Genomic DNA, 25,104 nt, shown 5'->3' with positions numbered 1-25,104 from the left:
TTATCATTCAACTTACATGTTCCCAATGAAAAACGAACACCACCCAAAAATTCATTGCTAGCCAAACGATCATGATCCCAGACCGTTAATTCTAAAGCACGTTCAGATAAATCTTCCAGTGAGACATCTTCATAAATAAAAGTATAATTCCAGCTGGGATTTGTAGAACGTTTAACAATGGGTGTCTTTTGTTTTGAACTGCGTGTACGATCGGGTAATAAATAACTGTAAATAAAGGGAATTTAAAAATAATTTTAAATTAAATTTATAATAGAATTTATAAATCATTAGTTTACCTCTTGCAAAAAGCATCACATGAGCCATTAGGCTTAATGGGCGTTAAATGTTTGGCCTCCTTAACCAAGACATGCAATTGACCACCTTTAGCGGAACGATCGGTTTTTGAACTAGCCACCGATTTAATACTGCCAAACTTTCTCAAACCACCACCTGTAGCTAAAGAGGCGGCACGCATGAATTTAGATTTACTACCCTCGGGTGTAACATATTTTAAGCCCACCACTATATCGCCTCTATAAGTGGCCACTTCATCGAAAGGTTCACTCTGTTTGGAAAAGATAAATTTAATTTTCTTGTTTCTGTTATGGGGTTCTTTATTTTAACAAACTTACCCTTTCTTGTAATAAATACCATTGTGATTGTGGATTATCGAATACTCTACCCTGTAGATTGACACTAACTTCTCCTAAGAAATCATTGCGACCAAACATATCCGAATGCCATACGGTTAGCCAGAGTGTGCGAGACTCTAAACTGGAGATGGGCATATGAAAACGTAAAACCTCATCGAATATGGGATTGAGAGTGTGTTTTTTAACTTTTGTTTTACGTTTGCCGGCCTTAGATTTATCGGGTAATAAATAAACCTGGTTTAAAATAAAACATAAACATTGTTGAAGAAATAAGTAAATAATTTATCAATGAAAGTAAGGTTTTTGATAAGTGAAACTTTCACAAGTTGAAATGTACAAAAATTTAAACCAAAAAGATTTAAGTTAACCACTTTCTGAGAAACTGAACCTTTTTCATATAAAAATTAAAAAACTTACTTTAACATAGGGATCACTACGATTGCGTTTTGAATCAACAGCTGCCAAATCTTTACATCTCACAACATGTATTTCCAATGCTCCCAATTTATAATTGTACTGCATACCAAATTCCACTTGACCCTTGACCACTACTGTACCATAACGACCCTCGCCAGCGCCAGAATAAACACTAGCCATTGAATCGGAACGTAACTGTAAAAAACAATAAAGAAGTTCAAATAATTAGTATATAATGTTGTTATTTGACGAAAGTTCATTTAAGCGCTAAAAATTTATTTAGACTACAAGTCAATGGTTAGTTTGTTTGCCGTTTTTGCATCTGTTCATTTTCATTTGAATTTTAAATTGGAATAATAATGCATTAAGAATAAATATATAAATAAAATAAAGCTTATCTCGTTTTCTGTTTTTAAAGATTTATTTTGCTTTTAAAATAGACTTGTAAACTAGATTTAATGTGAGCATGAATCATTTGCAGGAAGGTGCTAGGGGTTTCATTTCTATAGTAATATGCAGATATTTGAGGAAATGGTTTTAGTATACCGAGGTCTGAGTCAAAATTGTCGATAATTTTGTTTGCTGAACTAACTACCTTATAAAGTTTGGCGTCCGAAAGAAAACCCAACTAAAAGTTAAAAGAAAACAAGAAAAAAAGAAAAAAGGTATTCCGAATATTATATTACCACTATAACAGCTTATATAGGGTCCTAACATTACATAATTGAGAAAGGTAATATAGCCCTTAAATTTTAAAATAATCGGTTTAGCGGTTTAGGTGTAATTGACCGAAAATTCAAACATAGACGTATGAAAAATTTAAAACTGTACAGGAAAACTTCTCCCGATCCCTGAAACATATATTTGAATATATCAGGTGCCGAAGTTGTAGAGTTTATCGATTACAAACTAGATAGATAGATAGATAGAATAGATAGATAGATAGATAGATAGATAGATAGATAGATAGATAGATAGATAGATAGATAGATAGATAGATAGATAAGATAGATAGATAGATAGATAGATAGATAGATAGATAGATAGCTAGATATAGCTAGAGCGCTATGTAGATAGATAGATAGCGATAGATAGATCGATCGATAGCTCGTCGTCGCTCGCTTCGCTCGCTCGCTCCTGTCGCCTCCGCTCGCTCGCTCTCTGTCGTCCGCTCGCTCCTCCGATAGCTTAGCTCGTGTCGCTCCTCGCTCGCTCGCTGCTCGCCTCGACTAGCTTCGCTCGCTCGCTCGCATCCGCTCGCTCGCTCAGCTGCTCGTTCGCTCGCTCGCTAGCTCGCTCAGCTCGCTCGCTCGCTCGTCGTGCTCGCTCGCGCTTCGTCCCCCTCGACGCTCGTCGCTCCGTCGCTCGCTCGCTCGCTCTCGCTCGCTCGCTCGCTCGCTCCTCGCTCGCTGTGTCGCTCGCTCGTCGCTCGTCGTGCTCGCTCGCTCGCTCGCTGATCTCTCGCTCGCTCGCTCGCTGCTGCTGCTCGCTCGCTCGCTCGCTCGCTCGCTCTCCTCGCTCGCTCGCTCGCTCGCTCGCTCGCTCGCTCGCTCGCTCGCTCGCTCGCTCGCTCTCCTCGCTCGCTCGCTCGCTCGCTCGCTCGCTCGCTCGCTCCTCGCTCGCTCGCTCGCTCGCTCGCTCGCTCGCTCGCTCGCTCGCTCGCTCGCTCGCTCGCTCGCTCCTCGCTCGCTCGCTCGCTCGCTCGCTCGCTCGCTCGCTCGCTCGCTCGCTCGCTCGCTCGCTCGCTCTCTCGCTCGCTCGCTCGCTCGCTCGCTCGCTCGCTCGCTCGCTCGCTCGCTCGCTCGCTCGCTCGCTCGCTCGCTCGCTCGCTCGCTCGCTCGCTCGCTCGCTCGCTCGCTCGCTCGTCGCTCGCTCGCTCGCTCGCTCGCTCGCTCGCTCCTCGCTCGCTGCTCGCTCGCTCGCTCGCGCTCGCTCGCTCGCTCTTCGCTCGCTCGCTCGCTCGCTCGCTCGCTCGCTCCTCGCGCTGCTGCTCGCCTCGCTAGCTCGATAGATGGACAGATAGATATATAGATATATAGATTATTAATTAATTTAAAACTTGTCTATTTCGAACTTCATACCGATAATAATGATTTTAAATATTTTATATGGTAAATACATTTGGAAATGGTGTACCGACATTTAAATTATAAAAGTTATATTAGAAATTATTATTAGGAATGTCAAAGTAAAATGTTACATTAAAATATCTAGTTTCAAGATAATGCTTTTTCAAATGCATTTAATGTTTAGTAATAAATAATAAGCTCCCATTTTTACTATGCAATTCTCGGTACATTCATCGTACTACATCTTTAACTAATACAAAAAACTCGTATTTGAAGTGCAAGGAAAATTATGAATTATAAATTGCATGTGCACTTGAGACTTGTGATTTTATCTTATCTTCAGATATCTTCGTAATGACGTTCATATAAAAATAACTAATTAAATAATTTAAAAAAATAAAAAAATTTAATACTTACACCTAATGAACTTAAACTGCTGCGATTTTGATGCATTGCCACCAAACGATCTATATCTTCATCAGATTGTGTGGGCCAATTATCACTGGAGCCTGAACCACGTGACTGTATGGGACTAGAGGTGGGATCATTATTACGTTGACCCATAATGGGTGAACGGCTTAGTTCTTCAGCGGCTGCCTTTGCCTCTTCTGTAATGATAAAAAATATAAATAAAATTTATTTAATATAATTACTTTTTTATAATTTGTTTATATGGATTCAAGTGTTTTTGTTTTTTTATTATTTCTTATTGTTTTTATTTTTCTTTATAAACATATACAAGCATTCATTATAATGTTGTTTTATTGTTTTATAATTAGAGATAAAAAATATTTGTTTAATCATTGTCTAATTATAAATTATGGTTTTACATGCAGTTGTTATTTTATCTATTGATTGCTCTCTCGCTATTGTTTATTATTATTAATTTCATTTTATTTTTGCACTATAATGATTCGATATTTTAACCCTGACTGAGTTGTTTAATTATATTGTTGCCAAGTGAAAATCGGTTTAAGCCAATATGGTTTAATAGATATTGCAATAACAGAAACATACGTAATTGTTTTAATGACTTAAAAGAATATGTTTTTAGTCTTAATAAACATTGATTTAAGATATAGAGTTACACGATTTGCAATATATTTCAATACGTCATCAATTTCCTGGTGTTTGACATAACGAGTTCAATATACGTAAAGCTTTACTGAGATTAAATTGTAATTTTATTTCCTAAATCGTAGAAGTTCTCATAGTGACTTTAATTTTTCTAATGAGTTTCAAAGTTCAAAGAACTTTTTCTTGCAATGATAGTCTTAAATAAACCTTCGATCGCCAGTTTACATTTGCTAAGTAATGGGTCCCAATCTTATTTCGATTATAAAATGCATTTAAAAATTTTGTTCCACAAAAAATATGAGATATTTTTGTATTCAAACACATGAGAATTAATTCAATTAAAAAGTTAATTGAAACCATAAATTTCTTATAATTCAATAATTTCATTAATTTAATTAAAATTTTAATTAAAACTATTTTTAAAAACTAAATAAGAAATATTTTCTCAAATTTTCTTTTAGAATTTAAAATAAGTAATGATAATTTACAGTGCCCCCTACTTCTGAGAAGTGCTTGAAATAACGAATTAACAAATGTTACACTAATAGCACTACCTCCTTGTATCATCACAAAATCATGCAAAGCCTCCATATTATCACAATCTTTATCTACATCTTGATGTAACAATAATTGTTGTAGAGAGGGTCTACTGCGTGATACACTGCAACGTGAACTATTTACTGAAGTTGAGGCCGTATTGATGACAGATTCACTTGCGATAATAACAAAATCATTAATATCAGAATCTTCTTCCAGAGTCTCTAGAAAACGATCAGAATTAGATCTTAAGCTATCATCCCAAGTCCAGGCACGTTGAGATTTGCTCGAAGAGGGAAGCTGAGGAGGTAAATGTTGACTGTGGCGTCGTTGTAAAGTTGAGACATTGTTGTTGTTGGTGGTTTGGGTGTGGCGTGGTGGCAAGCCGGCAAATGAAACTCTATTGTGGCAAGTAAGATTAGTAGTAGTAGTAGTTGTTGCAATAGTAGAAGTGGGTGTAGTAGTTATGGTACTAAAAGTTGTGCTAGTAGAAGATTCTAATGTCTGAGTTACTTGAGTAGGTGGTGTGTGGCAAGTAATAGTAGGTGGTGTGTTTATAATTAAGTTAGTTGCATGATTAGTGTTTACGTTTAGTTGTGATGTCATACTTATTGTTGGCAATTGTATTTTACAATTCTCATCTGCCGCTTCTTTGTTGCAGCTGCTATTGCTGTTACTTAAGTGTTGAGCTAATTGTGCCCTCTTTTTCTCTTCTTCCTCTGCTTCGCGTTCATCTCTACGTTTAAGCTCAAAAATGTAAGCATTAAACTTAGCATCGATATCATCATCTTCGTCGGAATTGTATTGATACGAAGCTGACGTTGTTGTAGGCTTGCAACATGACGACAATGTCTTACGCAGCTGTTGCCAACATGATTGTTTGTATTTTAAACGCCAACTTTTTTTTGGTTTTCTATGGCGTCCATAACGTTTCCACCATAAATATGGCCATTTACGTTTATGGTTGACTTTAATCGATTGCGTTGAATTGCAACTGCTGTTGCGCATGCGATCTAACGAGGCATAATTAATATTATTGCCACCGCCATCAGTGCCATTATAGGCTGTAGTGCGTGATGTAGATGACGATGATGACGTCGTGCGACTGGCACTGGATTTTAATTGTTGTTTTGATTTCTTTGCTATTGTTGTTGGCATAAACAATTTATTACCACCAGCTTTCGTTTTCGTTGAGCTTGCAATTGCTGCTGTTGTTGTCGTTGCATTTATGCTTTTATTGTGGTAATTGTGCACTGTTGGCTCGAACGTTTCTTCCAAGCGCGTTTTATTATGATTATTATTGGATTTCGTTTTCATTTGAAACTTTTTAGATTTCTTATTCGATTTCGTATGTGACATTTCATCATTTCCTTCTGGGCCGTTATTATCACCGGTATCGAATGGATTATAGGTTTTAACATTTTTCATTTGTTTCGTTTTGTAATTCATTAATCGTGTTAGTTTTTTCATTGCATTTACAAATTTTTATATTTGTGTGTCGAATTTATTTATTTTTTTTAATCTTGTAAATTCTTGTATAATTCAATTGTTGTTTTAATTAAAGTTTAATTGCATATAAAAAGTTGTTTATTGAATTTGAAGTGCATGAAGTAATAAATGTGTTTCCACAGCAATGATTTAATTAATTTATAAAACCACAATTAAATTGTCTTAAGAAACTACTACTTGCAGGAGTTTAATGATCTACATTGTTAATTAATTAAAACTGCAGAAAAAAAGTTTATTACTAGTGACAAATTGCTTTCATAGATTTTTTAATGATTTTATTTTAAAATCATTGAAAGTTTCATTGAGCTTTAGTCATTTTAATTTCCTCACATAGAAAACAGTTTTGCTAAGGTTCTGTCTGCTAAATTTTAGTTGTATATCGGTTAAAGATTCAAATTTTGAATCTGTTAGCTATATAACTCAATTGACTACACTCCCCATTACTTAGAGACACTTAAGTAAGAATTGTCTTCTTGCTAGTTGACTGAGAACGTATAAAATAACCAATTCATTCCTCTCTGCATGACAAGGAAAAGTAAGAAAATAATGACTATTTATGTGAAGAGCAGGAGAGTAATTTATTGCATCTTTTTGAAATAATTTGCTAAAATTAATTTCTTTAACTCTTAATAAGACCATTTTGCAACTCTGCAAAAATTATTAAATAAACAAATTATGGTTGTCAACAGTAGTTATTAAAATTATTTGCAATAGTGCAAAATTGTAATCCAAAAAATAAGCAAGTAGGTCTTAAATTAAGACACTTAAGAATTAAAAATTTTAATTTAAAATGTAACTACGAAAATTTAGTCATCAAATTAATCTAAAATGACACATTTAAAGAAACATAATTACAGAAATAATGAAACATGAAATGTTTAACTACAAGTATTTTAATAAAATATCTGTGTTAATCTCATCTTAAAAAAAGTCAAGAAAAATAGCAATAAAATTAAATCTCTACAACATAGAATAAATTTATATTTTTGGTCTAACAAAATAAGCAAAAAATTTTGTTTTTTTTTATTCATTAAGGTTTATTTTTAATTTAAACCACAAAAATGTTTGAATGTCAAAGTAGACAAGCGGCTAAAATTAAGACATTTGCATTTAAGTCAACATTTAACAACAATGACAAACGTCACAGCAATAACAACAATAAAATAAATATGTTTGAAGAAAAAAAATCATACTAATGAATATAAATAATGTACATACTCGTAGTATTTACTTATTTACCTTAATTTATCTTTAAACCAAACTTGTTAATATGTCTGCAAGTATTTTTTTTTTGAGAGTTTGTGTTGGTTTGTTACCAACAAAAAAAATGTGTTTTAAAAAAATTTTTAATTAAAAATTCAACACACTGACATAGAAAAAGAAAATAAAACTGAAATAATATTTAAGTTGTAGAAAAAAAAAATTATGTATATTTAGACTTATGTTACTTGTTTTTGGTATATTTGTAAATGGTCTATTCCTCAAATATCATCACAGCCGGCAACATCATAATATTCATAATAATGTTCAGCAGAACTTTGAAAGAATTTGAAAGTGAGAAACAAATGTCTCAAATGTTAGTATTGGCCAGGTAAAACTATCTAATTTTAATTGTTTTTTTTTTGAGACACTTTGAAATTCCTTTTAACCTTTACCTCAAGTATTGCATATTTCTCATACTAATTAATTTATGTTAAACATTCCCTTTTTTTGCAAAGATTTTATGATGATTTTTGAAAGTTTTTAAAATTAGTTGCTAATCAATAGGTTGTTTTAGCTATTAAAAGAGCTATTAAAAGGCAGTTAGGTAGGTAGGTAGGTAGGTAGGTTGATAGGAGGATGTATACTACATCAAATCCGAAGAAATACACCTAGGCCACTATCGGGCCTGTTGTGCGCTCCAATTCAAGAAAAAAAAAAAAAAAATAAAATTGTTCACTGAATGTATTATTTTTCCATGTTCAGAAACTCAGTTTCCTGGACGTAATTCCTAAGAATCTTCCAATCGGTGTTGGTTAAGAATGTTATTTCTGGAATAACATCACTTCCAAGATACTTGGATCTAACTTCGACGAATGCCTGACAATGGCAAAGAAAGTGCTCCAGAGTTTCACTGTCCTCTCCACATGCTCTACATTCGTCTGAATTCGCACGTCCAATTTTGTATAGATGTGCTCGTAATCCTGTGTGTCCACTGAGAATACGTACCATCATACTAACCTCAGACTTTCTCATTTTGAGAAGATTTCTCGTCTTGCTCTCATCAGGGTCACCCCATAGAATCTTTGTGGTTCTACCCACCGTTTCATTATTCCAAGAGGCCTTATGGGATTCTCTCATCCATATTTTTAATTCAGCTTTTGTTGCGTCGAATGGTTTTGCGTTTGTCAGGTTAACTACATCGAGCTCCCTTCCCTTTAAAGCTATTACATTCGCCCTTTCGTTGCCGACTACTCCCGAGTGGCCTGGTACCCATATGATGTGAACCTTACCTCTGGGAGAGTATTCAGTTAAAGCTTTCTTACAATCCAATACGGTCTTAGATTTAATTCTATCACCTGATATCGCACAAATTGCCTTCTGGCTGTCGGTAAATATATTAAGCCCTGTGGGCGCCATATTTATTCTAATCCAATTTACACATTCCGTTATTGCTCGTACTTCTGCCTGGAAGCTTGTGTTATGATTAGGTAAACGGTGGTATATTTCTGTTTCTGGGTCTTCAATATAGAACCCCAGACCCACTTTGTCCCCTAATTTAGAGCCATCCGTGTAGCAACGGATTCCTACTGGTATTTGCTCTAATGTTCCGCTTGACCAAGACATTCTATCTGGGATTAGCGTTTCAAAGTTTCCGACATATTCAGTGTCTGGTATGCGATCAGGCACGTCCGATGAATGTGTATAACCTTCCAATGTGTCCAGTATACATTGATGACGTGTCCTATAACCGTTTTTGGCCAGTTCGCCTAAAGTAAAGAGCCGTTCGGCTGTAAGCGCCGCCTCATATCTTATATATGTTTCAATGGGTGGAATATCTAGCAACGTTTCCAGAGCCTTGGTTGAAGTAGTACACATGGCACCACTTATACCCAAGCAGCATGTACGCTGAACTCCCTGTAGTAGTTTGATATTACACTTTTTGTCCAAAGCAGTCCACCAGATTATTGAAGCATAAGCTAGAATTGGTCTAATTACACTTTTATAAAGCCAATTTGTCATAGTAGGACTAAGACCCCATTTCATGCCTATGGTTCTCCTACATATCGTCCAGCACCGATGTGCCTTGTTGATCCTATCCTCTATGTGGTGTCTCCATTTTAATTTCCGGTCAAGTATTACACCTAAGTACTTAACTTTGTCTGTCACCGGTATCTTCTTGCCCAAGAAGCAAGGTTCAGTATATGTAGAAATTTTTGTCTTTCTTGTGAAAAGACAGATTTCCGTCTTCGCCGGGTTAACATTGAGGCCTCTCGGTTGAGCCCAGCTCAAGGCCGTATTCAGAGCCTCCTCAGCTCTTCTACACAAGTAATTTGGATCCTTTCCCTTTAAAAGTATTACGACATCGTCTGCATAGCAGACAGGTCTAAGTCCTTTCTCGGTTAGGGTCCTTAGGAGGCTATTAATCGTGGTGACCCAGAGTAAAGGTGACAAAATGCCACCCTGTGGTATACCGCGAAATACCTTTTTCCTGATAGTTATATCGTACATCTCGCAGCTTATCCATCTGTTCCTTAGCATGTAGTTGATCCAGTTACGGAGCACCCGGTCAACATAAAACTGGTCTAGGGATTGGATAAGGGTATCAGTGTGCACGTTATTGAAAGCGCCTTCGATGTCAATGCATACTGCCAGTGTATACAGTTTGCTATCGAAAGATTCACTTATGTAGTGGACAACTTCCTTTAAAGCGGTTTCCACCGATCGTCCCTTTACATAAGCATGCTGCTTATATTTAAGGTCATTGTATGGTATGCTGCTTTTAACCATGCTATCGACTATCCGTTCCAAGGTTTTAAGTAGGAAGGACGTAAGACTTATCGGTCGATAGGACTTAGGTGTCGCATAGCTAGGTTTCCCTGGTTTGGGTATAAATATTACCCTTGCATCCTGCCATTTAACTGGGGTATATGCCAATTTTAAGCATGCAGTGAATATCTGTGACAGATGTACGGAAACCAGTCCCGCCTCCATCTGCAAAAGTGCCGGGAAAATTCCATCCGGCCCTGCAGCTTTATAGGGAGCAAAGCTCTTGATTGCCCCTTTAACCATGTCAGTTGTAATAACTATTTCCGTGTTACCCTCCCCTTCCTCCAATATCGGTTCATCTATGTTATTCGATATACCGGGTGGGAAATGAGAATCCATTAGGAGTTTCATTGTCTCCTCCGTATCCTCAAGCCTCCTGCCCGTGTCATCGATCATAGATTCCGGTTGGACATGAGTTTTGGATAGGAATTTTTTTATCTTCGATACGTCATTTACGCTATCTACCTGTTCACAGAAAAGTTTCCAGGAGTCTCGTTTGGCTTTTCGAACGATTTTCTTATATTCACCAAGTTTATTACGATACTCATCCCAGTATACTGCGGTCTTTTTACGCCGTGCCCGGTTAAATAGTTTGCGAAGAGTCTTCCCAAGGTTCCGGATCTCCCCAGTTACCCAGGGTTTTTCCTGGGCAGATCTCCGCTCTCGCAGAGGGCAGCTGTCCTCGAACGATTCAACCAGGGCACTTGTGAACGTTTCCACTTTGGCATCTATATCCTCTTTATTTCGACATTGAAAAGTGTCCTGACCTAAACGGTTCTTTAGTAAGGCCCCGAACATTGTCCAATTAGTTTTAGACTTATTCCGAAACTTTATCGGCTTTGGTGGTGGCCTTAGTATTTTGAATCTTATGTACCGATGATCAGAAAAGGAGTGCTCGTCCGAAACTCTCCAATCCTGAATTTCGTTTATAAGCTCTTCTGAACATATAGTTATATCTAATACTTCTTCTCTGATTCTATTGACGAAGGTAGCTTTATTACCTAAGTTCAATGTTATCAAGTCTTTAGTATTAAAGAAATCCATGAGGGCTTGTCCCCTGCGATTGGTGTTTGTACTACCCCAAGCTACATGATGCGAGTTGGCATCACAACCTATTACAATTATCTTATTTTTCCTTTGTGCCTCTTCAACCAGTTTCATCAGATCCGACGTTGGTGGTAGGGTCGGAGAATCGAAAGGCAGGTAAATAGATGCAAGGAATATGTTGCCTCGACCTTGCTTCAGCACCGTTGCATCCGATGTTGATAATCCTGTTGAGAGAAGAAAACATAAGTTCTTGTGACATAAGATACATGTTCTCGGGCGAGATCCTGTATCAGCGTAGAAAAGTTGGAAATTTACGTGATTTAATCCAGAAACCTTGTTGCGAATCGTCCAAGGTTCCTGGATTAAAGCTATATGTATTTTACCTGTGTTGATTTTAGCCATCAGAGCGTTGGTAGCTGTCTCGCTCCGATGGAGGTTTATTTGGATAACCTCAATCATGGTCATCCATTAAACTGTCTTCCAGCGAGTTGGTGGTCACCTCCTCGCTCTTTGGATTTGACTCCTCCGGATAGCCTGAAGTGGCTATTAATGCAGTGGGTACTGTTGATGGCACTGCGGTGTCCTTATCAGGCATAGGAATAGCAGTATTTTTAATAGACACATTCCCAATTCTGGAGAGCATTGCTGTTCTGTCTTCTGGCGGGTGAGTGATTTCCTCCTCGCTTTTAGGATTTGACTCCTCAACATTGCTAGTACTTGCTAATGATGCTTTGGGTACTGTCTTAGGTGTTTTAGTGTCCTTGTCGGGGCCGGTTTTGACAGCCCTTTCAATCGGCGCCTTCCCAATTTTGGAAAGGGCAACTACACTTTCTTCTGGCGAGTTAATGGTAAATTCCTCGATTTTAGGATTTGACTCCTCAACGTTATCAGTAGTGGATACTGATGCTGTGGTCTTAGGTTTTTTAGTGTCCTTTTCGAGGCTTGTTGTAACAGCCCTTCCAATCGGCACCTTCCCAATTTTGAATATGACAGATTTAGAGGCGAAGTAAGCCCTACCTTTATTCTTGGCAAGACTAGCCATGGATTTCTGGTCGATACCTATTACAAATAAAGTTCCCTCAGGTTCTTCTTTCCTGTAAAAGACATCCCATTTTTCCACGGCCAGCTCAGCATTTTGACCTCCAAGAATTTCCAGTATACGTTCATTAGCCAGTTTACTGCCCCATCCTTTTATGTAGACAGTGGACTTTAGGAGCACCGGAAGCTCGCTCTTCTTTGCCAGTCCCAGCCTAGCGCCGTCCCAGGGAGGAGGGATACTTTCCACCAAGTTCTTTAGGGTGCTAACACATTGGTGAGATGCCAACCTCATCAACATCACGCCCATGCTGAACTCGCAGCTCTCGCTCTCTATTGGTTGTTTGCCCTTTGAAGCTATTGCATGGTCCACTATCTTATTGTTGACCAGGTCTTCTATTTTACTCTGTTGGTCTATTGGAATTTTGCCTGTCGGATTACCGGCATCGTAAACTGCATAGCAGAGATCGTCCCGGTGCCTACTTCTGGCAACTTTGGCGTAAGATGGCGGCTCTTTACCTTTTCCTCCGTCTAGCTTCTCCTTCCTCGTTTTTCGGGGCTTCTTTTGAGATTCCCTTACCTTCGAGGTTGATTTCGCCGACGTGTTCGTCTTCGGAATATCTGGCTTGGCGTTGTCACCCTTACTCGCAGGATTCTCACTTGAGATTCCTTTGAGTGAAGTATGGCTTGGCTTCGACTGTGTATTAGAAGACGGGGAGCTCTTTTTCTTCTTAGGCTTATTCTCAGTTGTCAACTCCTCGGGTGACCTGATCCTTTTTGCCTCAGATCTTGTGAGAGAGTCCGATTTTTCCTTTGGAGTGTCGTGGGATTGACTAACTATGATTTCCTGAAGCATCTTTTTCAACTTCCTCCTCTGTGCTCCAGAAAGTCTTTTCTTAGTAATAGGTAGTTTAGCTATGCTATCACTCACCTCTTTCACCATTTGCTCTACTTCATCCTTTTTGGGATTTGCTATAATGGTATTATTATTATTATCATCTGAGGATTCAGAGTCGGAACCCTCACCTATATTTAAAGGCTGAGGTAGCTTAGAGCTCTCTCCGAGTACATCCTTCTCTTTCACCCCTATATTTTTGCCAGCGGCATGCTGTACACTTGACGCATTGTCTAGTCTATAGTCTAGTCTATAGTCTAGTCTATAGTCTAGTCTATAGTCTATTCTATAGTCTAGTCTATAGTCTAGTCTATAGTCTAGTCTATAGTCTAGTCTATAGTCTAGTCTATAGTCTAGTCTATAGTCTAGTCTATAGTCTAGTCTATAGTCTAGTCTATAGTCTAGTCTATAGTCTAGTCTATAGTCTAGTCTATAGTCTAGTCTATAGTCTAGTCTATAGTCTAGTCTATAGTCTAGTCTATAGTCTAGTCTATAGTCTAGTCTATAGTCTAGTCTATAGTCTAGTAGTCTATAGTCTAGTCTATAGTCTAGTCTATAGTCTAGTCTATAGTCTAGTCTAGTCTAGTCTATAGTCTAGTCTATAGTCTAGTCTATAGTCTAGTCTATAGTCTAGTCTATAGTCTAGTCTATAGTCTAGTCTATAGTCTAGTCTATAGTCTAGTCTATAGTCTAGTCTATAGTCTAGTCTATAGTCTAGTCTATAGTCTAGTCTATAGTCTAGTCTATAGTCTAGTCTATAGTCTAGTCTATAGTCTAGTCTATAGTCTAGTCTATAGTCTAGTCTATAGTCTAGTCTATAGTCTAGTCTATAGTCTAGTCTATAGTCTAGTCTATAGTCTAGTCTATAGTCTAGTCTATAGTCTAGTCTATAGTCTAGTCTATAGTCTAGTCTATAGTCTAGTCTATAGTCTAGTCTATAGTCTAGTCTATAGTCTAGTCTATAGTCTAGTCTATAGTCTAGTATATAGTCTAATCTATAGTCTAGTCTATAGTCTAGTCTATAGTTTAGTCTATAGTCTAGTCTATAATCTAGTCTATAATCTAGTCTATAGTCTAGTCTATAGTCTAGTCTATAGTCTAGTCTATAGACTAGTCTATAATCTAGTCTATTGTCTAGTCTACAGTATAGTCTAAATTGTAGTCTATAGTTTAGCCTATAGTCTAGTCTATAGTCTAGTCTATAGTCTAGTCTATATTCTAGTCTATAGTCTAGTCTAGTCTAGTCTATAGTCTAGTCTATAGTCTAGTCTAGTCTATAGTCTATAGTCTAGTCTATAGTCTAGTCTATAGTCTAGTCTATAGTCTAGTCTAGTCTAGTCTATAGTCTAGTCTATAGTCTAGTCTATAGTCTAGTCTATAGTCTAGTCTATAGTCTAGTCTATAGTCTAGTCTATAGTCTAGTCTATAGTCTAGTCTATAGTCTAGTCTATAGTCTAGTCTATAGTCTAGTCTATAGTCTAGTCTATATTCTAGTCTATAGACTAGTCTATAATCTAGTCTATTGTCTAGTCTACAGTATAGTATAAATTGTAGTCTATAGTTTAGCCTATAGTCTAGTCTATAGTCTAGTCTATATTCTAGTCTATAGTCTAGGCTATATTCTAGTCTATAGTCTAGTCTATAGTCTAGTCTATAGTCTAGTGTTTATAAAAATCGGTTAATTATAAGGAATACGATTTACTGAAGATTATTTAAATGTAGCAAACAGTTCTGAAAAAAAAAAATTATAAAAACCTTGTATTATATTGAACTAATTCGGAATTGTTATTAATATGACAGTTATGATCCTGAAGATTTCCGATGACTCGAACATATTAATAGTCCATAGTTAATCGCATAGTCTGTAGCATAATAAGTCAATAACACCGGTGGCTGCGTCATTAGTAAACCAATACAGTTACACTTTTGTCATTCTCTGCAGGGAAAACATAATGGGCCTATAGAATGTGATTATGCACTCTGATTATGTATTAGACCAATTTGTATTGAATATAGTTAAACATAGACACGATTTAATAAGAAATTATATTAAGTATTTGTGTGTGGGCAAAAATGTTGCTGGGAAAAACCTTGTAAAGTCCTTTTCCTTGCCGTAGTTCTTTAAAATTTTCCAAACAATGTTCCCATGATATTTGATATCTAAGATTTAATTGATATTGTATGCATTCCTTTAAAGTTCTTATCTATGTTTACCGCTTATGTGTACAAATGTTTATCATTTAATGTAAGTAAGAGTAAAATAATGTATGTAAGTGTAAAAAAGAAATTATAAATTTCAAAAAACACGTACTAAGTTGTATCAAAAAACTCATATATGTACATATACATACATATGTATATAGTATCAACATACATTTGTATGTAAGTCAGTGGCAGCCGTAGCCAACATTTGAATCAAAAATAACAAATAAAAGCTTTCAACTAAGCTGTAGAAAAACAGGCAATAGATAAGTTGACTTATTAAATTCTCTTTGTGCCGACCACTGATGTAGATATACCCCCATTGTCTATTGTTGACAAATAACAGAAGTCAGACAGACAGACAGACACAATAAAAGAAAATCAAATATTTTTGTTTGTTGTAAAGAAAGAGAGAGAGAAAAAAAAGAAACGTGTAAACAACTTTTAAAAAATGTTGAAAAAATAACAACAGAAATAGCAAAATAAATAAAACAAATTAAAACAATACACAAACAAGTAAGTATTTGTACTTTAACTCTCTTTTACATTTTACTATTTCTACCCACAAATATGTTCGTAAAAAATTTGTGTAAAAAAACACCACAAATTGTCTGAATATAAAAAGTATTTATACTTAAGTAGTCATACTTTTTTCAAGTACTGTGAGGTTATTGTATGATGAAGATTTCTTAAGTTTGTTTTTGAAAGATTAAGAAATACAACTCACACATAAACTTAACAAAAAAAAAAAGATATGCTAATTTAAAAACAAATATAAAACGAGTTGGTGAGAGAGAAAGAGAAACAAATTAAAACCGCTAACAGAGAAGTGTATTTAAAGTTAAATATATTTTTGTTGTGTCAAATGAATCCGAATTTTACCTAAATATAATTTTTTTGTTAACTAAAAATAGTGTTACGTTTTTTTGTTTGTTTGTACTAGAACTCACACTTTTAAGAACATTATTCTTTTTTTTTTTGACTTTAAATTTATTAAATAAATAAGTTTTTGCTTCGGTTTGTTATAAGAAGATGGTGACCTAAGGGGCGATACATTCTATACATAATAAAAATTTTGTCTTTGTTTTGTATAAATATTTATGACCAGTCATGATGAATTACTCATGATGACAAATAAATATGTAGATGGTACCAAAATGGTACTAAACGAAATTTAAATAAAATTGTACTTTGTTTTAACTAGAATACTGATGTTAGGTAATGTATAAAGAGCGTTTTTTAGAATTTTAATAAGGGGGATTTGAAGCACGAGTCTAAAATACTAGTGATTTAGACCAGAAATTTTTCAAAAGCACAATCATGTTCAGAAACCATTTAGTTATGTCCTTCTATCCATTCATGTAGATCCTGTAATTAAACTGCAGCTCGAGATATAATGCGTGTAGCAAAGATGAAGAATATTGAAAATGCTTTCATACAAATTTCCCCAGAAAATGGATATCAAAACCGACATTAGGGCTTTGATTAATTGAACCTCGATTTTGGAAATTTATTACTATACTGTTTCTACAGATCATCGCTTCCTGTTTAAATTTGTAGAAACTTCTATATATTATTAATAAACCCAGAAAATCAGGTTTTGAGTTAAAAAGCGGAATAGAAATCTTTTAATTGTACTGAATAAATCAGTATACATATTTTCTATTGCTGATTTCCTCTCCCTTTATGTAAAATCTGAGTCTTCAAGAAAAATTTATTTCTGAGTCTTCAAGGAAAATTTATAATAATCAAGAAGGCACATCGGTGATGGACGATATATAGTAGAACTATAGGCATGAAATGGGGTCTTAGTCCTACTATGACAAATTGGCTTAATAAAAGTGTAATTAGAGCAATTCTAACTTATGCTTCAATAATCTGGCTAATCCCAAATTGAATGTTTTGGTCAAGCGGAACATTAGAGCAAAAGACCGTAGGAATCCGTTGCTACGTATCGCTCTAAATTTGAGGACAAAGTGGCCTTGGGGTTTTATATTGAAAACACAGAAACAGAATTATACCATCGTTTACCTAATCACATTACAAGCTTAGATTAAAATTGGATCAGAAGACCATTAGGGCGATATCAGATTACGACGTATTGGATTGTAAAAAAGCGCTCTAACGAATGAGTGAATGTAAAGGCTTTAAAAGGAAAGGATTCAGACGAATGTAGAAAGGACAAACTCTTGATCACTTTATTTTCCATTGTCTTTGATCAGGAATTTGCCGAAATTACATCCAAATAGCTTGTGAATGATATTATTCCGGATATAACATTTCTCACGAATACTTCTTAGGAATTACGTCTAGAAAACTGAGTTGCTGAAGGTTTTTGTTTTTTACCAAGAAATATTTGCCATGAAAAGGAGCGCGCAACAGGCCCGTATTTCTAACATCCTCCTATCAACCTAACCTAAACTTTTGGGTGACTCTTGTAGGTCAATTTGTAGTGTTCTATTCTATCATTTTCGTTTTCGTGGACTCAATAATCGGATCTCATGTAACAAACATAATCCTTCTGAACTAACTAGTTTTCCTTTTATAGCCAGTTCGGATTCTACATTGACGTTGAGACCATTTTTTTTCTTATGGAATCGATATTCGTTCTATTAAGTTGATCTGAAAACACAGTTTTCATACAAAAATTATTTAATCGGGCAGAATATCTTTCGGGTAAACGATAACCAGAGATTGCGATTATGGACCTTAATTTTTTGAAATTTTTCTGAACTGGTTCCAAGAAGTTGTTTCGTAATTAGTTTGCCTTGCATTGAACTAGTGTAGTACATATGTTTAACTAGTGCCAAAGAACTGGTTCTTCGAAAACTGCTTAGAAATACTTTTGAATAACAAAAGAACAAAAGAACGAGTTCTAAAAGTAAAGCCGACATCACCCGTTTCAAGAATGATATTCAAGAATCTGAAATGAATCTGTTTGCACTCGTTTTAGAACTAATACTATATCTAAAACGAGATTTCTAGAATTTACTTGTTTACAGTGACTAATTTAGATAATTCATAAGTTAAAAAATGTCTTTAAAACAAACATCAATAAACTTGATCATTAAAAAAAGTTCTTTACCAAATATACCGTTAATAGTTAAAGATAAATAAAATATTATAATATTTTAAACAATTTAGTTAATTTTTAGGCCTTTAAAAAAATCCAGTTCATGACCCTAAAGATACCAACATTTAACCTAATTTCTTAAAAAAAAAAACTATATGTTTGTGTAAATGAGGTAGGTATTCATAACAAATTCCCAAATAAATAAATAAATACTACATTGTAATGCAAATTTTATGGTAAAATATATATTTTAAAGTTTTTAAAATATTTATCTTATATGGATGTGGTAACTTGCTGCAATAAAATACAAAACCTATTTAATTTTATTATTTTAGTTTTTTTTTCTTAAAACATCACGTTTTCTGCAGGTTTTAAATATTTTTTTTGTTTTGTTCTTCTTATCCATTTTTTAGCATTTTTTTCTTGTTTAAAATTTAACCAGAAAAAAAAGAAAAATGTGTTAAAGACTCATAAATAAAGAATGACAATGGTTGAAGGTAAACACAACAAATTTTAAATAAATATTTGTATTTTAAATAATAACAATATACAAATTTTTTTCAGCTATTTTTTATTTGTTGCCGAATTATTTGTTAAAAACTTCAGGGTTTTAAGTAAATTGCAGTACTATTTGCTAAAAATTTCCTGATGACTGATTTAATTTAATTTTTTTATTTTTTTTCTAAAATTTTTGGAGTGTTATTTATTATTATTTTTAATAATTCAGCATAACAATCGATTGTTGAAAACAGAAACTAAACACTTTCACTATTTGTATTTTTTTATGTTCGAGTGGTCAATCAGTTGATTTAGTTGAGTTGAGCTCTCTCGTTTAATGTTGTAGTTAAAAACCGATGTTTATGATGAGAATTAACATTGTATTAAGTTGTTTAATATTTTTAAATATTTTATTTTTTTTTTGCAATATTTTTATTCAATTAAGAAAATGTATTAAAGCATGTAATTTTAATTAATGATGTTACTTTCAAAATATTTATTTATATATTTTTATTTTATACATATTTTTTGATAAAAAAAAATATATTTATTTTTAAATATTATTTATTATAAACCGTTTTGTTAGACGTTTTTATTCTAACTGATTCATAATGTTGATTTAGTAATACATACAAAAAATATTAAGTAAATTATTCGTTGGAGATCACTTTTTTCCTGTTATTCGAATTGTTTAAATTGATTAATTTAAATATTGACACGATCTTTAAATGTTTTTAATTGCACACAAGTAAAAAAATGTAAGTGTTTTCTTTGCCTTCCTGGGGAATTGTTTTGTGCCCTATAACTACACAATTAAGACGAAATAAACCTAAATATACTGACAGAAAATCAATTGCAGATGTAAGATCATATATTGATCATAACAAACATTTAACAAAAATTAAGTCTCCTCAGGGGAAAGCAATGTTGAACAACATTTGAGAAATGTAGTAAAATCACAAAATCCAAATATTTTATAAGAATATCGGTAGGGAGCATATTAATCTATATGGTCACACAAAATCATGTTTACTAGCGAATACTTATCGATAAATGCGGTTAATGCAAGCGGACAAAATTTAAAGGCCTCTAATGTAAAAATATTCGTGAAGATATATCTTCTATTTATATGTACCCATCTAGCATTTAGATGATTGATCAGTAAACAGATTCCTCTGATCACCTAAAAGTGATTATGTAATAAGTTGTGCACTTAAAAAATGATTCGAAAATGATCCCGCTGTATGATTCGAAACTGATTATTTGAAAATAACCAAAATAGTCTATAGTCTAGTCTATAGTCTAGTCTAGTCTAGTCTAGTCTAGTCTAGTCTAGTCTAGTCTAGTCTAGTCTAGTCTAGTCTAGTCTAGTCTAGTCTAGTCTAGTCTAGTCTAGCCTAGTCTAGTCTATAGTCTAGTCTAGTATATAGTCTAGTCTATAGTCTAGTCTATAGTCTAGTCTATAGTCTAGTCTATAGTCTAGTCTATAGTCTAGTCTATATTCTAGTCTATAGTCTAGTCTATAGTCTAGTCTATAGTCTAGTCTATAGTCTAGTCTATAGTCTAGTCTATAGTCTAGTCTATGGTCTAGTCTATAGTCTAGTCTATAGTCTAGTCTATAGTCTAGTCTATAGTCTAGTCTATAGTCTAGTCTATAGTCTAGTCTATAGTCTATAGTCAAGTCTATAGTCTAGTATATAGTCTAGTCTATAGTCTAGTCTATAGTCTAGTCTATAGTCTAGTCAATAGTCTAGTCTATAGTCTAGTCTATAGTCTAGTCTATAGTCTAGTCTATAGTCTATAGTCTAGTCTATAGTCTAGTCTATAGTCTAGTCTATAGTCTAGTCTATAGTCTAGTCTATAGTCTAGTCTATAGTCTAGTGTATAGTCTAGTCTATAGTCTAGTCTATAGTCTAGTCTATAGTCTAGTCTATAGTCTAGTCTATAGTCCAGTCTATAGTCTAGTCTATAGTCAAGTCTATAGTCTAGTCATAAATTGATCATCCTGGTGTTTTTCAGTAATTCGAGTCATTAATGACTCAAAAAAGATTCAAAAGTGTGTCAAAAATGATCAAAAGAGGGGCTCATAAAAGACACTTTCAGAAGAGTCGCTGATAGGGCACCATTTTCTCCCGACGAAATTTTAATGGTACAGAAGAGCCATAAATAGTTCGAATGCTAGCTGTGCATTCCTGGTCACACATTCCAGAAAATGTAGAAGTACTTTTTGTAAAGAGGCTTGACACAGAATTCCGTACCAATCGAAACTAAACTTTTAAAAAACAAGAATTTTTTTTTTTGAAAATAATAAGTGGTTGCCTTTTTAGAAATTCAATTGAAAATATATGATATATAATACAATATTTAAATGTGGTATAAAATTGTAATTGACACACGTGTCCATAAAATAAGCCCCTTCGATAGGCCCTTTTAACCGATCGTTTTACCCGCTAAACTCTTATGAAGCTGTAGTATTTGTCTGTGTTTTTAAAATTAATAATTTCTTAGACATTTTATCGTTTATATGATTGTTAGTGTGGCAAAAGGTTAATTTAATAAAGATTCATACCAAACAGAATACACATTTATGTATATAAAAATAGAATTTCAAAGAATCTTTTTATTGTCATAAATGCTTTATTACACAGAAATTCATACAAGCGGGCAATAAAACGTTTAAAGATGTAAAAAGTAACATTAAAAGACGAGTAAAGGGCATTTACAAAACACAACTTGGGTGATCATTGGGTGAAGTTATTAGTAAGTGATTCTTTAAGGCATTTCATAATAAATTATGTAAAACAGATATTGAAGTTTAACTTGAAAGAAAGTTAAATTTTGATCTGTAAACAAATGTTATAATAAAATATAATTCAATTAATTAAACTATTAAGGCTTAAAGCGAGTTTAAATTCTTACGGGCGAGATAGAGAAACTTTTTTTGAATTATTGTTTTTCAAAAATCTAACTTTGGATTTAAACTGTTTGTTATTCTTAATTTAAGTTTAAAATTGCTTATTTTATCAGATTTATGGTAGATATTTGTTGTTAACAAACTGGTTTGAACATTTTAATTATATGTATAAAAAAATATGAGTTCTTCAAAAGGCATTTACAACTTTGTATGCCGAATATGTCGCTGCCAAATTTAGATATTCTAATTTTTACACTTTAGTTTTATAAATTGTAATTAAATGATTTATATTTCCCTTTTGCCCAATTGGTTTCCGAGTAATTATTTAAAATTGTTTATTTATTCAATTATCAATCATTTACAAAAATACTTTTCGGATAAAATTTGACAGCCAGATCCTAAGATTGAAATCCTGACATCCTAAAGATTGATAAACTTCTTGGTCTTTTATGAATATTGCTAAACATACTAGATTATTTGATTATATTGTATTATTTGAGTTGGATTTCAATTTGATAACGACATAGATAAGAAATATATTTGGTTTGTGTTGAACAACTCTGGCGTCATCATTGTTATCTCTTAAAGGCGGATAACTTTGTTTGGCTTTGGAGAGTTTTGCACCACACTCGAACTAGTATAATAGCCTAAAAATGAAGCTACATCTTGACTTGTGGAGACCCTAAAATATTTAGGCTATACCCTTCGGAGATCATAAAATTGGAGTCAATTAAAACTCTTGAAATTTCTGATGAAGTGAAACTAAAAACTCATCATTGGTCTAAGTGTTCGAAGTTCTTACCTATATATGTATATAAAAATGAACGTGTGTTTGTTTGTTTGTTTGAACGTAATAGACTACTAAACGGCTGAACCGATTTTCTTCAAATTTTCACAGCGTATTCCTGCATGTCTGGAATAGGTAATGGGCTACTTTTTATTTTGAAATTCCAAGTGGGCGGGGAGCCAAGCGCATGTAAAGAAAATATTAAATCCGTATATTTGAGATAATATAACAGTTAGAGTCCTCAAATTTTATCGGGGCGACTTTAGTGTCAATATGATTATTTAGGACAAAAAGTAGGCGGACTAGCATTAGTGGGCGTGGCACCTCCCATATAAATTAAATAAAAAAATTCGTTTATCTTTGAAAATATTACAGTTAGAATTTTGCCTGAATAACTTTAACATCCATTTAAACATTTTGGGTAATAAATAGGCGGACTACCCATGAGGGGAGCTGCACCTCCCATAATAATTAAATACAAAAATTCGTTTATCTGGGATACTAATGGAACTATATTCTTAAAATTTTGTACGAAGAACTTTAATATTCATCTGAACACTTTGGAGGAAAAAGAGCGGACTTTCATCTTGGGGGGCTTGAAGCCCCCATATGAATTAAATAGTGAAATTCGTATATCTGAGAAACTATTAGAGCTAGAATCTTCAAATTGAAGAATTTTGACATTCATCTGAACATTTAGAGTATAACGGGCGGACTTTCAATGGGGAACTTTGCACCTTCCATATGAATTAAATATAAAATTTCGTTTATCTGGGAAACTAATAGAACTTGATTCTTAAAATTATTTTAATATTAATCTGAACATTTTGGGGCAAAAATACGAGCTTTCATCTGGGTAGCTTGAAGCCCCGACTAAGAAACTATTAGAGCTAGAATCTTCAAATTTTACATGAAGAACTTTGACATTCATGGGAATATTTAGATAATAACGGCGGACTTTCAATTGCTTAAATTAATTACAAAATTTCGTGTATCTGGTAACTCTTATATTCTTCAAATTTTTCATAGATAGATAGAACTTGCAATAATTTGCTTGACATCTCTCAATTTGGAAAACTATTGTAGTTAGAATCTTTAAAATCTTTAAGTGGGTTTTTTATTTATGAATATTGCTTTTAGGGTAGCAAAGCGCACTGGGTACAGCTAGTATGAAAATATAGTGAGTTATTCAAAAGTTGTCCTTATACGGAAGCTATGACCAAATAAATTGAGAGTAAATTCCGCAATATTATGTATGATTTAATCGAAATCAAATTTATTTATCACGACATTTGTTTAAAAGAAGTATATAAGAACTTCAATCGAGAAACTATATTCAAAAAGTGCTAGTTGTGTTAGTTTAGTTTTCAGGAGAGCAAAAAAATGTTTTAAGGAATTTGAGGAAATTGAGGAATTATTAGCTATTAAAAACATACTTTGGCCCAAGATTGAGTTAGCACTTTTTGAATATAGAGTGTGCGATATAGCAAAGTCATTTCCTAGGCCTATCTACATTTTCAATAAACAAAAATTCCAAATTTTAAAAACATTAGCTCCATAATTGATTAAGAGAAAGTGCAAACGAAACACTAGAAAAAATAACATAATTTTTGAATTAAATAAAAATTTAGGTATTTATGTTGAAAATACTGTATGAAAAACAATCAAAAAAATATAAATTTTGAATACTACACTACTAACACTACAGCACGTTTGACCACTAAAGCTTAAGGTTTAAAGTCAGCATATTAAGGCTGTTATGAATATTTCTTAAAATTTGCTAACAAATTATTTTAACTGTTATTACAGGGTGTTGAGTAATAGTAATAACTAAATAATAACCAAAAGTAAATTACATACACAGGTATACATATGTGTATGTTTTTGAGGAGTTATAATGCAATCATACATTTTTATACACACAAACATACATACTTTTATTTATATTAAATATAATTTGAATTTAATTAATTATTCAGGAAATGTACACAAAAAATACTATGTATATACAAACCTATAGATACTACAACTATATGGAAAGTATTAAAAATATTAAGTTTGGAAATAAAAGTTAAAAAAGCACAAATATTGTAATAATATTACAAAAAAGTTATGAAAAGAATTAACAATATTTCCGTCAATAATTATGGCTATAAATGAAATAAAAATCGCGTGTAACAGCCAAAAAAAAAAAAATTTATTGAAATTCACAAAAAATAAATATGTAGTTGGTGTAAAAAGTGTAGAAATATACGATAAATGAATTTAGCCAAGTAACATGCATATATTATTATTTAAATAAATTAAAAAAAAATCTTAATAAATTTATTATGCTAACAAAAACAAAGTTAATATTTGGCTC

General features: G+C 33.7%; 1 protein-coding gene across 3 annotated transcripts in view; it reads right to left on the bottom strand.

Annotated features, from left to right (window-relative positions):
* Window positions 1-25,104, bottom strand: part of LOC119612223 — a 185,628-nt gene that overhangs the window by 810 nt on the left and 159,714 nt on the right. For all 3 annotated transcript variants that reach the window (XM_037967979.1, XM_037967994.1, XM_037967986.1), the window contains 5 exons: window positions 3,557-3,747; window positions 1,071-1,265; window positions 633-887; window positions 297-565; window positions 17-225 (listed from right to left, as the gene is read on the bottom strand). In XM_037967979.1, the coding sequence (XP_037823907.1) occupies window positions 17-225; window positions 297-565; window positions 633-887; window positions 1,071-1,265; window positions 3,557-3,747 (1,119 nt within the window). The remainder of the gene's footprint in view (window positions 1-16; window positions 226-296; window positions 566-632; window positions 888-1,070; window positions 1,266-3,556; window positions 3,748-25,104) is intronic.

The sequence above is a fragment of the Lucilia sericata genome, unplaced genomic scaffold (assembly GCF_015586225.1).
Source record: "Lucilia sericata isolate MDLA Ls3-8-SP2 unplaced genomic scaffold, ASM1558622v1 Contig000034F_arrow, whole genome shotgun sequence".
NCBI lineage: Eukaryota > Metazoa > Arthropoda > Insecta > Diptera > Calliphoridae > Lucilia > Lucilia sericata.
This window is presented reverse-complemented; position numbering and strand designations above follow the sequence as displayed.